Here is a 12,132-nt window from a genome sequence, read left to right as displayed (position 1 = left end):
TATTTCCCATTTCTTTTATTTTACCGTGATCATTTATGATCCATGGATGATTAATGGAGTGTGCCTTTAAGGCAAGAAGCGGAGAGACTGAGGAAATCAGAGGTTACAGGAGAGAGAGAGAGGTCTCTGCAGGTTTGAACAGGAGCTCCAGACTTGCCGGCAGCCAAGAAAGAGATGGGGTGAAACTCAGTTCAACTGATTGACCGAATTGGCCCAAAAGGCTGTTCTCTGCCCGGTAACAGGTGGCAATTGGATCGTATCCCAGTGGAACGGTTTTCCGAACCCCGGGGGGGGGGGGGGGGGTTGCAATTCGAACATGCTGGCACGGAGATAAGGTCCTATCCCTCTCCCCTCCCCGTGTTTTCTTCAGAACGGCTGTGAGTTGCAGTATTTCGATTTTTAAAAATAAATTTGGAGTCCCCCGATTCATTTCTTTGACCAATGAAGGGGCAATTTAGCGTGGCCAATCCACCTAACCATGCACATCTTTGGGGTTGTGGGGGTGAAACCCACGCAAACACGGGGAGAATGTGCAAACTCCACACGGACAGTGACTCGGGGACGTTGCTGAGGTTGTAGAGCACCTGGATGGTGGTTGGTTTAGAGGGGCTGGTTTAGCTCACTCGGCTAAATCGCTGGCTTTTAAAGCAGGCCAGCAGCACGGTTCGATTCCCGTACCAGCCTCCCCGGACAGGCGCCGGAATGTGGCGACTAGGGGCTTTTCACAGTAACTTCGTTGAAGTCTACTCGTGACAATAAGCCATTTTCATTCATTTCATTTTCAATCTATCTGTATAAAACCCATTACAGGCTGCATGCAAAGACCAGAATGAGCTCTCTCTCTCCCCCTTTCTACCTCCAGAAAGACTGTGAGTACAGAGTTCCTGAAACTACCGAGATCTGAATGACTGAATCACCCTGTATGACTTTTCAACGCTTGATTATGGTTACACACTTATATTGGGAACTCACCTTGTGTAGCAATAAGTATAATTTGTATTGTAATATAATAAAACCAGGCTTGAAGAGGAGTGTACGGACAGTTCTTGTTTATTCCCTTACACATCCCCCTTTCTTTTGTTTTTTGCTGTTACATTTTTGATCCACGGATGGTTAATGGACATGTGACTTTAAGGCAAGCAGAGGGTGTCAGCCGCCGGAGAGATCGCCGTGCTGGTCTGTGCCGGTTCAATCCGGATCGGTGGGACTGAACCGACTGGGACTGGCGGAGGGTGGCCGGGACTCAGATAGATTCAAGAGGCCGATGGCCCAACGCGTTTGCCCAAAAGGCCTTGCTCTGCCCCGCAACAGGTGGCGATTGGATCTGATCCCCCCCGGAATGTTTCTCAGAGTCCCGAGGCGTTGAGAGTTTGGTTGAGGCCGCCCCGGGGAAAGGGACGTGCTATCCTCCCTCACCGCTACGGTTTTCTCTCAACAGGCTGAACCGGCAGAGCATCTGGTGTGATGAATATCACGTTCGCCGCAGAATTTGGTTTAAAATAAGGCATTAATACAAACAAATATAACAAAAATAAATTTATGACAGACCATAAATTATTTTGGTTACTCCCTGTACCTATATTTGGGGCAGCACGGTAGCATGGTGGTTAGCATAAATGCTTCACAGCTCCAGGGTCCCAGGTTCGGTTCCCGGCTGGGTCACTGTCTGTGCCCCGACCCGCAGCCATTGCCAGAGGCCCGGCCCGCTATTCTCCGACCCCCCCCCGGACGGGCCGAATTCCAGACGGCGTGGATCTAATGTGCTCCTGCCGGTCCGGATAACCGCGTTGGGGGGGGTGACGGACGCCATGGGCGGGGGTGGGCCGATCGGGGGGGGGGGCCTCATACGGGACGGGTCAATTTGAGGACGGGCGGTCCGGATCAGGCGCGCGGCCGATCGGGGGCACTATTTAGGACGTCCAGCTCCGCGGTCTGAGTCCGTCGTGGAGCACGGCCAGCGAGCCGGAGGTGAGGGGCCCGTATCTGCAGCTAAAGCTGCTAGATTCACGAAGGGTCCCTGCTAGCCACCCCCCCCCCCCCCCCCCCGGCAGGGCTTTGAAGATGAGGCCTTTTCATGCCGGTTTTTCTGGTGTGAAGGGCCACAATTTTTACGATGGCTGCGCTAACCACTCCAGCACCGGCCTAGCCCCTGAAGGTGCGGAGGATTGCGCAGCTTCAGGGCGGCCCTACGCCGGAGTGGTTCACGCCACCCCTTTGCGCCGGAGTTGCCCGCCCCGCCGGTTTCCGAAGTATCCCGCCCCTTATCTTTCAACCTCCATCTTTATTATTTTCACCCCTTCTCCCCACTCAGTGTTTGTCTGTATTGTGTGCGTGAGGTGGGGGTGGGGCAGTTAAAGGGGTTACTAGGTATTAGTTAATAGTTAACCAGTTGAATTTACTGCATACTTCATGATAGCCCTTGTTATCAATAACCAGTGATCATGTTTACTTTTTCAAGTCTGGTGACTGTAATCAAGGGGCCACAAACTCTGGGCATTTTTTCCTCAGAATTATTGCTTCATTCACTTGTGTTGAGACTCCGGGGGTCCGTGGGGCTGGAATTGACCGCGCGCCGGCCCAGGGGATGGTAACAAGGGCTATGGGGAGAAGGCGGGAAGGTGGGATCATCACCTCAGATCTGTCAGGATCTCATCGAACGGCGGAGCGGACTCGATGGGCCGAACGGCCCGACTACGGCTTCTGGTCGATCTGAGTTTGGAAATTTTGCAATTGAATCTCCCCCCCACTCCCCACCATGGTCTGGACTCGCCGCGCCCCCGGCCCCCACCGACCGACCAACCCGCCCCTCCCGCTCCCCCCTCCCCCGACCAGACCCGCGCAACGGGGAGGTGGGAGGCGGCCTTACGAGATGAAGAGAATCAGGAAGGTGAAAGACGCCAGCAGCTTGAAGATCAGGACCACTTTGTCGAAGACCGCCTTCTTCTTGACGATCTCCTCATGCACCGTCTCGGTCAGCTCGGCCTTTGAGATGTTGGCTCCAAGGATGGACTCCTGCTCCATTCTCTGCTCAGGAAAACAGAGGGGAGGGAAGGTCAGAGGAGGCCGTGGCGAGGTGTGAACGTCGCGGGACCAGTTACCGAGTAGGCCCGGCTTCAACATTCACCGAGAGGCAGGGGGAGGGGGTGAGGGGGGGGGGGCCAAATTCGATGAATTAATGAAATCCATCCCACCAGCTGACCAATGGGGTTTCCCATCATGGGCACCACCCCTCCCCCCCTCCCCCACCATGCCCTCGGTAAATCCGCAAGGAGTGACGGTGCTGCCAGCAATACGGAAGATCCCGTCGACGGAGAATCCAGCCCCTGGGTTTTGGCACTAGTCCCAGTAATGATGACCATGAAAATATTAGCGATTCCCGTTAAAAACCCATCTGGTTCACTGGGGATGGAAACATGCCGTCCTCACCTAATGTGGCCTTCGCGTGACCCCTGGCACCACACTGCGATGTGGTTAACTCTCAACTGACCCCCAGGAATCAACAAGAGCAGATAGGGATAGCAATAACAGGATGAGCCTGCGGTTCACACATCTGGTAAGTTGATCAGGAAGAGGGTGAAAGGTTATGGGGAGGGTGCAAGCGGAGATCAGGTGTTCAGAGGACAATACTGAGGGAGCTCCGCACTGTCAGAGGGTCAGTACTGAGGGAGTGCCGCACTGTGGGAGGGTCAGTACTGAGGGAGCACCGCACTGTGGGAGGGTCAGTACTGAGGGAATGCTGCACTGTCAGAGGGTCAGTACTGAGGGAGCGCCGCACTGTCAGAGGGTCAGTACTGAGGGAGCGCCGCACTGTCAGAGGGTCAGTACTGAGGGAGCGCCGCACTGTCAGAGGGTCAGTACTGAGGGAGCGCCGCACTGTCAGAGGGTCAGTACTGAGGGAGCACCGCACTGTGGGAGGGACAGTACTGAGGGAGCGCCGCACTGTGGGAGGGTCAGTACTGAGGGAGCGCCGCATGTCAGAGGGTCAGTACTGAGGGAGCGCCGCACTGTCAGAGGGTCAGTACTGAGGGAGTGCCGCACTGTCAGAGGGTCAGTACTGAGGGAGTGCCGCACTGTGGGAGGGTCAGTACTGAGGGAGCTCCGCACTGTCAGAGGGTCAGTACTGAGGGAGCGCTGCACTGTGGGAGGGTCAGTACTGAGGGAGCTCCGCACTGTCAGAGGGTCAGTACTGAGGGAGCCGCACTGTGGGAGGGTCAGTACTGAGGGAGCGCCGCACTGTGGGAGGGTCAGTACTGAGGGAGCACCGCACTGTGAGAGGGTCAGTACTGAGGGAGCGCCGCACTGTCAGAGGGTCAGTACTGAGGGAGTGCCGCACTGTCAGAGGGTCAGTACTGAGGGAGCGCCGCACTGTCAGAGGGTCAGTACTATGGGAGCGCCGCACTGTCAGAGGGTCAGTACTGAGGGGAGCGCCGCACTGTCAGAGGGTCAGTACTGAGGGAGCACCGCACTGTGGGAGGGTCAGTACTGAGGGAGCGCCGCACTGTGGGAGGGTCAGTACTGAGGGAGTGCCGCACTGTCAGAGGGTCAGTACTGAGGGAGCGCCGCACTGTCAGAGGGTCAGTACTGAGGGAGTGCCGCACTGTCAGAGGGTCAGTACTGAGGGAGTGCCGCACTGTGGGAGGGTCAGTACTGAGGGAGCTCCGCACTGTCAGAGGGTCAGTACTGAGGGAGCGCTGCACTGTGGGAGGGTCAGTACTGAGGGAGCTCCGCACTGTCAGAGGGTCAGTACTGAGGGAGCCGCACTGTGGGAGGGTCAGTACTGAGGGAGTGCCGCACTGTGAGAGGGTCAGTACTGAGGGAGCGCCGCACTGTCAGAGGGTCAGTACTGAGGGAGCACCGCACTGTGAGAGGGTCAGTACTGAGGGAGCGTCGCACTGTCAGAGGGTCAGTACTGAGGGAGTGCCGCACTGTGAGAGGGTCAGTACTGAGGGAGTGCCGCACTGTGGGAGGGTCAGTACTGAGGGAGCGCCGCACTGTCAGAGGGTCAGTACTGAGGGAGTGCCGCACTGTCAGAGGGTCAGTACTGAGGGAGCACCGCACTGTGGGAGGGTCAGTACTGAGGGAGCACCGCACTGTGGGAGGGTCAGTACTGAGGGAGTGCCGCACTGTGGGAGGGTCAGTACTGAGGGAGTGCCGCACTGTGGGAGGGTCAGTACTGAGGGAGTGCCGCACTGTGGGAGGGTCAGTACTGAGGGAGTGCCGCACTGTGGGAGGGTCAGTACTGAGGGAGGGCCGCACTGTGGGAGGGTCAGTACTGAGGGAGTGCCGCACTGTGGGAGGGTCAGTACTGAGGGAGTGCCGCACTGTCAGAGGGTCAGTACTGAGGGAGCACCGCACTGTGGGAGGGTCAGTACTGAGGGAGCGCCGCACTGTCGGAGGGTCAGTACTGAGGGAGCGCCGCACTGTCGGAGGGTCAGTACTGAGGGAGTGCCGCACTGTGGGAGGGTCAGTACTGAGGGAGCGCCGCACTGTCGGAGGGTCAGTACTGAGGGAACGCCGCACTGTCGGAGGGTCAGTACTGAGGGAGCGCCGCACTGTGGGAGAGTCAGTGCTGAGGGAGTGCCGCACTGTTGGAGGGTCAGTACTGAGGGAGTGCCGCACTGTCAGAGGGTCAGTACTGAGGGAGCGCCGCACTGTGGGAGAGTCAGTGCTGAGGGAGCGCCGCACTGTCAGAGGGTCAGTACTGAGGGAGCCCCGCACTGTGGGAGAGTCAGTGCTGAGGGAGTGCCGCACTGTTGGAGGGTCAGTACTGAGGGAGCGCCGCACTGTCAGAGGGTCAGTACTGAGGGAGCGCCGCACTGTCGGAGGGTCAGTACTGAGGGAGCGCCGCACTGTCGGAGGCTTATGCAATTTCCCGATGATCCCGAGGATCTGTTGTCAAATCTCCTTCCAGCTGTTGGGATTTGGAATTCACCTTAAATGGTGACCATGGAAACGTGGGATTGTCACGACGAAACATTTACTGAGGGAAAGAATGCTGCCGTCCTGGCCATGTCTGCGATTAGACACGACTCGAGCTTCCAGGAACGTCGTACTCCAAGTGAACGATTAAATCTCACAACAGTGGATCAGGATGGTAGTTTCCCGAGGGTCAGTTAGGGAAAGACAATACCTGCGCAGTCAAACTGGGATTCAAAATTCGGAGAGACAACTCAACTGGGACCGGCAATGGAGTAGAGCATCGGAGACGTAGAGCAATCTATCACCGAACTGACCGGCGGGCGATACCTACACTGACGGCCATTTTGGCGGTAAAGTCCTGATTCAGATTGTCCACCGAGCCGTTTACTTTGTCGTAGAGTTGCCCAAAGTTGGAGTCAACTGGAATGCGGTTCTTACACCAAGGCGTCATCACTGAAATGGAGAGGGTTAAACATCACAGAGCCATCAGTACAGAGTAAAGCTCCCTCTACACTGTCCCCATCAAACACTCCCAGGACAGGTACAGCACGGGGTTAGATACAGAGTAAAGCTCCCTCTACACTGTCCCCATCAAACACTCCCAGGACAGGTACAGCACGGGGTTAGATACAGAGTAAAGCTCCCTCTACACTGTCCCCATCAAACGCTCCCAGGACAGGTACAGCACGGGGTTAGATACAGAGTAAAGCTTCCTCTACACTGTCCCCATCAAACACTCCCAGGACAGGTACAGCACGGGGTTAGATACAGAGTAAAGCTCCCTCTACACTGTCCCCATCAAACACTCACAGGACAGGTACAGCACGGGGTTAGATACAGAGTAAAGCTCCCTCTACACTGTCCCCATCAAACACTCCCAGGACAGGTACAGCACGGGGTTAGATACAGAGTAAAGCTCCCTCTACACTGTCCCCATCAAACACTCCCAGGACAGGTACAGCACGGGGTTAGATACAGAGTAAAGCTCCCTCTACACTGTCCCCATCAAACACTCCCAGGACAGGTACAGCACGGGGTTAGATACAGAGTAAAGCTCCCTCGACACTGTCCCCATCAAACACTCCCAGGACAGGTACAGCACGGGGTTAGATACAGAGTAAAGCTCCCTCTACACTGTCCCCATCAAACACTCCCAGGACAGGTACAGCACGGGGTTAGATACAGAGTAAAGCTCCCTCTACACTGTCCCCATCAAACACTCCCAGGACAGGTACAGCACGGGGTTAGATACAGAGTAAAGCTCCCTCTACACTGTCCCCATCAAACACTCCCAGGACAGGTACAGCAGGGTGTTAGATACAGAGCAAAGTTTCCTCTACACTGTCCCCATCAAACACTCCCAGGACAGGTACAGCACGGGGTTAGATACAGAGTAAAGCTCCCTCTACACTGTCCCCATCAAACACTCCCAGGACAGGTACAGCACGGGGTTAGATACAGAGTAAAGCTCCCTCTACACTGTCCCCATCAAACACTCCCAGGACAGGTACAGCACGGGGTTAGATACAGAGTAAAGCTCCCTCTACACTGTCCCCATCAAACACTTCCAGGACAGGTACAGCACGGGGTTAGATACAGAGTAAAGCTCCCTCTACACTGTCCCCATCAAACACTCCCAGGACAGGTACAGCACAGGGTTAGATACAGAGTAAAGCTCCCTCTACACTGTCCCCATCAAACACTCCCAGGACAGGTACAGCACGGGGTTAGATACAGAGTAAAGCTCCCTCTACACTGTCCCCATCAAACACTCCCAGGACAGGTACAGCACGGGGTTAGATACAGAGTAAAGCTCCCTCTACACTGTCCCCATCAAACACTCCCAGGACAGGTACAGCACGGGGTTAGATACAGAGTAAATCTCCCTCTACACTGTCCCCATCAAACACTCCCAGGACAGGTACAGCACGGGGTGAGATACAGAGTAAAGCTCCCTCTACACTGTCCCCATCAAACACTCCCAGGACAGGTACAGCACGGGGTTAGATACAGAGTAAAGCTCCCCTACACTGTCCCCATCAAACACTCCCAGGGCAGGGACAGCACGGGGTTAGATACAGAGTAAAGCTCCCTCGACACTGTCCCCATCAAACACTCCCAGGACAGGTACAGCACGGGGTTAGATACAGAGTAAAGCTCCCTCTACACTGTCCCCATCAAACACGGCCAGCTTCTCTAACCTCTCACCTCTGTCTCTTGCGCAATGCCGCCTCTCCCTCCCTAACAGCAGTGTGGGTGGACCTGCCCCACACGGACTGTGGCGGATTGAACATGGTCGCTCACCACCAGCCGGGGGAATTGGGATGGGAATATCTGTTGGGCTACAGGCTTACCCTTCATGATGTTACACAGGAAGGTGAAGGTCAGAGGCAGGCAGAAGAGGTGGTTGAAGAGTGGGACGACAAGTTTAATCATACAGGCTGCATGCTTCCGATCGAACCACTTCTTGCATCTCCCGACTCCAAAGTTTACGATATCTGTAATCAGGAGAGAGATCGGGAATGCGTCTTGTGTCTCCCATCGCCTCAGAACATCCACCATGTTTATGTCACGGCTTTGCTGTGTCGTACACAGAGGATTCAATCATGACCCACACTGATGTGTCTTTAGAGTAACTGGTTGCCTTGGAAACCATGGAGCACTCCCATCATCCCCCCATAAACCGCGCCGCCCTCCCCAACTATTGTGTCCTCATCAAGGCACCTGCGGGATATATATATATATAGATATAGAATTTACAGTGCAGAAGGAGGCCATTCGGCCCATCGAGTCTGCACCGGCTCTTGGAAAGAGCACCCTACCCAAGGTCAACACCTCCACCCTATCCCCATAACCCAGTAACCCCACCCAACACTAAGGGCAATTTTGGACACTAAGGGCAATTTATCACGGCCAATCCACCCTAACCTGCACATCTTTGGACTGTGGGAGGAAACCGGAGCACCCGGAGGAAACCCACGTACACACGGGGAGGATGTGCAGACTCTGCACAGACAGTGACCCAAGCCGGGAATCGAACCTGGGACCCTGCAGCTGCGAATCTTTTATATTCACCCGGGAGGGGTTCCTCAGTACTGATCCTCCCACAGTGCGACGCTCCCTCAGTACTGACCCTCTGACAGTGCGGCGCTCCCTCAGTACTGACCCTCTGACAGTGCAGCACTCCCTCAGTACTGACCCTCCCACAGTGCGGCACTCCCTCAGTACTGACCCTCTGACATTGCGGCGCTCCCTCAGTACTGACCCTCTGACAGTGCAGCGCTCCCTCAGTACTGACCCTCCGACAGTGCGGCGCTCCCTCAGTACTGACCCTCCGACAGTGCGGCGCTCCCTCAGTACTGACCCTCCGACAGTGCGGTGCTCCCTCAGTACTGACCCTCTGACAGTGTAGCGCTCCCTCAGTACTGACCCTCCCACAGTGCAGCACTCCCTCAGTACTGACCCTCTGACAGTGCAGAGCTCCCTCAGTACTGACCCTCCGACAGTGCAGCACTCCCTCAGTACTGACCCTCTGACATTGCGGCGCTCCCTCAGTACTGACCCTCTGACAGTGCAGCGCTCCCTCAGTACTGACCCTCCGACAGTGCGGCGCTCCCTCAGTACTGACCCTCCGACAGTGCGGCGCTCCCTCAGTACTGACCCTCCGACAGTGCGGCGCTCCCTCAGTACTGACCCTCCCACAGTGCAGCACTCCCTCAGTACTGACCCTCTGACAGTGCGGCGCTCCCTCAGTACTGACCCTCCCACAGTGCAGCACTCCCTCAGTACTGACCCTCCCACAGTGCGGCACTCCCTCAGTACTGACCCTCTGACAGTGCGGCGCTCCCTCAGTACTGACCCTCCCACAGTGCGGCGCTCCCTCAGTACTGACCCTCCCACAGTGCGGCGCTCCCTCAGTACTGACCCTCCCACAGTGCGGCACTCCCTCAGTACTGACCCTCCGACAGTGCAGCACTCCCTCAGTACTGACCCTCTGACAGTGCAGAGCTCCCTCAGTACTGACGCTCTGACAGTGCGGCACTCCCTCAGTACTGACCCTCCGACAGTGCAGCACTCCCTCAGTACTGACCCTCTGACAGTGCAGCGCTCCCTCAGTACTGACCCTCTGACATTGCGACACTCCCTCAGTACTGACCCTCTGACAGTGCGGCGCTCCCTCAGTACTGACCCTCCCACAGTGCGGCACTCCCTCAGTACTGACCCTCTGACAGTGCGGCACTCCCTCAGTACTGACCCTCTGACAGTGCGGGGCTCCCTCAGTACTGACCCTCCCACAGTGCGGCGCTCCCTCAGTACTGACCCTCTGACAGTGCGGCACTCCCTCAGTACTGACCCTCTGACAGTGCGGTACTCCCTCAGTACTGACCCTCTGACAGTGCGGCACTCCCTCAGTACTGACCCTCTGACAGTGTGGCGCTCTCTCAGTACTGACCCTCTGACAGTGCGGCGCTCCCTCAGTACTGACCCTCCCACAGTGCGGCGCTCCCTCAGTACTGACCCTCTGACAGTGCGGCACTCCCTCAGTACTGACCCTCTGACAGTGCGGCACTCCCTCAGTACTGACCCTCCGACACTGCAGGTCTCCCTCAGCATTGACTCCCTGAGATTGTGGCGTTCCCTCAGTACTGACCCTCCTGTAGTTGGTCGCTCCCTGAGTATAAATTCTCCAATCTACTACTCCCTCGCCCTAGCAAACATCCTCTGCTGGTACAAGTAGTGCCTGAGCCTTGGGACTGTGGGTAACATGTGATCAAGATACTCTGAGGAGGGCATCTACTTCAAAGTAGGACAGGGGAGCTCCGTAAGTTGGGAGGACCTCTGGGATTGGGCTATCGGCAAGAGAAGTGGGCGTTTATTTTAGTTGTGTAATCGTGGGAAGGTTTGACGCCGGGTCAACAACCCTCCGGTCAGGCCCAATTCCGGATTTGGCGCCCCCTAGCTGTCCCGGGCGACTGCGCGGAGGGAAACCGCCGCGTGTGGCTGACCTCCGCCTCATCCGGACCGGCCCTCCTCACGGACCGTGTCCCTGGGCGGGGTGGGGGAAGGGGTGGGGAGCGGGGGCGGAGGGGGGGGGGGGGGTGGCGGAGCGGAGCACGGCGGAGGAGCACCCACATTCGCAGCGAATCTTGGTCTTCATCTCAAAGAGCTTCTGGGTGCTGATGTTCCGCTTGGCGCTGCTGGGCTCGCGGGAGGCGTCGTAACCCTGCTTCGAGAGAATCTCCTCGTTCACCTCGCGGAAGGAGGCCTTCACCTGGTTCGTCTCTTTGCTGAATTCCTTCCCGTTTTCCTGTGAGGGACGGAGAGAGGGAGAGAGTCGTGGAGTTTGGCAGCCCAGGCTGAGTACCCATCGTTTCTGGGTCGGCTTTCCCACTTCCCTCTGGGTAAAAAGGTTTTCCCTCAAATCCCCTCCTGCCCCTGACCTTAAATCTGTGCCCCCTGGTTATTGGGGAAAGTTGCCTCCCTCTCCACCCTATTTGTGTCCCTCATCATTTTGTCCCCCTCGATCAGCTCCCCCACCTCGGCCTTCTCTGCTCCAAGGAAAACAGCCCCCGGCCTAACCAGCCCCTCTTCCCAGCTGAAACGCTCCAGCCTCCTGGTGAATCTCCCTCCGCAGCCTCCCCAGCCCAATCACATCCTTCCTATAGAGTGGCGACGAGAACAGCACACAGTACTCCAGCTGGGGCCTAACCAGCGATTTATACACAACCTCCCCCGCTCTTAGATTCTCAGCCTCAGGCTAATACAGGCAAGTAGGCCTCAGGCCTCGGTAACCACCTCATCCACCTGTCCTGCTGCATTCAGGGATCTGTGGACCTGCACCCCAAGGCCGCTCTGGCCCTCTGTACCTCCTGGCATCCTAACCATCGTGTATTCCCTCGCATCGTTTGTCCTCCCAGAATGCACCAGCTCACGCTTTTCACGGTTAACTTGCATTTGCCGCTGTGCTGCCCCTCTGACCCGCCCCATCTCTATCGTCCTGCCATTTAATTCTTCCTCGCTATTTACCACACCACCAATTTCCGTATCCTCTGCGAACTTACTGATCGTACCTCCCACCCCTCCCTTCCTCTCCCCCCCCACTCTCACGTCTTTGTTTCGGAAGCATTTTAATTTGGAAGTTCCCATTCCCGGATGGAGCGGCAATGAAGCCATCCCCTGATGGGTGGCCCGGAGATCAGAAAACCTTCCACG

The 12,132-nt window shown here is 56.7% G+C and overlaps 1 protein-coding gene across 1 annotated transcript in view; it reads right to left on the bottom strand.

Annotated features, from left to right (window-relative positions):
- Positions 1-11,874, bottom strand: part of dcst1 (DC-STAMP domain containing 1) — a 38,315-nt gene extending 26,441 nt beyond the window's left edge. Inside the window, exons 1-5 of the mRNA XM_038787084.1 lie at positions 11,803-11,874; positions 11,053-11,227; positions 8,274-8,417; positions 6,251-6,372; positions 2,867-3,024 (exon numbers count right to left, since the gene is read on the bottom strand). Of these exons, the coding sequence (XP_038643012.1) occupies positions 2,867-3,024; positions 6,251-6,372; positions 8,274-8,417; positions 11,053-11,227; positions 11,803-11,874 (671 nt within the window). The remainder of the gene's footprint in view (positions 1-2,866; positions 3,025-6,250; positions 6,373-8,273; positions 8,418-11,052; positions 11,228-11,802) is intronic.
- Positions 11,875-12,132: the final 258 nt, after the last annotated feature.

The sequence above is a fragment of the Scyliorhinus canicula genome, chromosome 30 (assembly GCF_902713615.1).
Source record: "Scyliorhinus canicula chromosome 30, sScyCan1.1, whole genome shotgun sequence".
Taxonomy (NCBI): Eukaryota; Metazoa; Chordata; class Chondrichthyes; order Carcharhiniformes; family Scyliorhinidae; genus Scyliorhinus; species Scyliorhinus canicula.
This window is presented reverse-complemented; position numbering and strand designations above follow the sequence as displayed.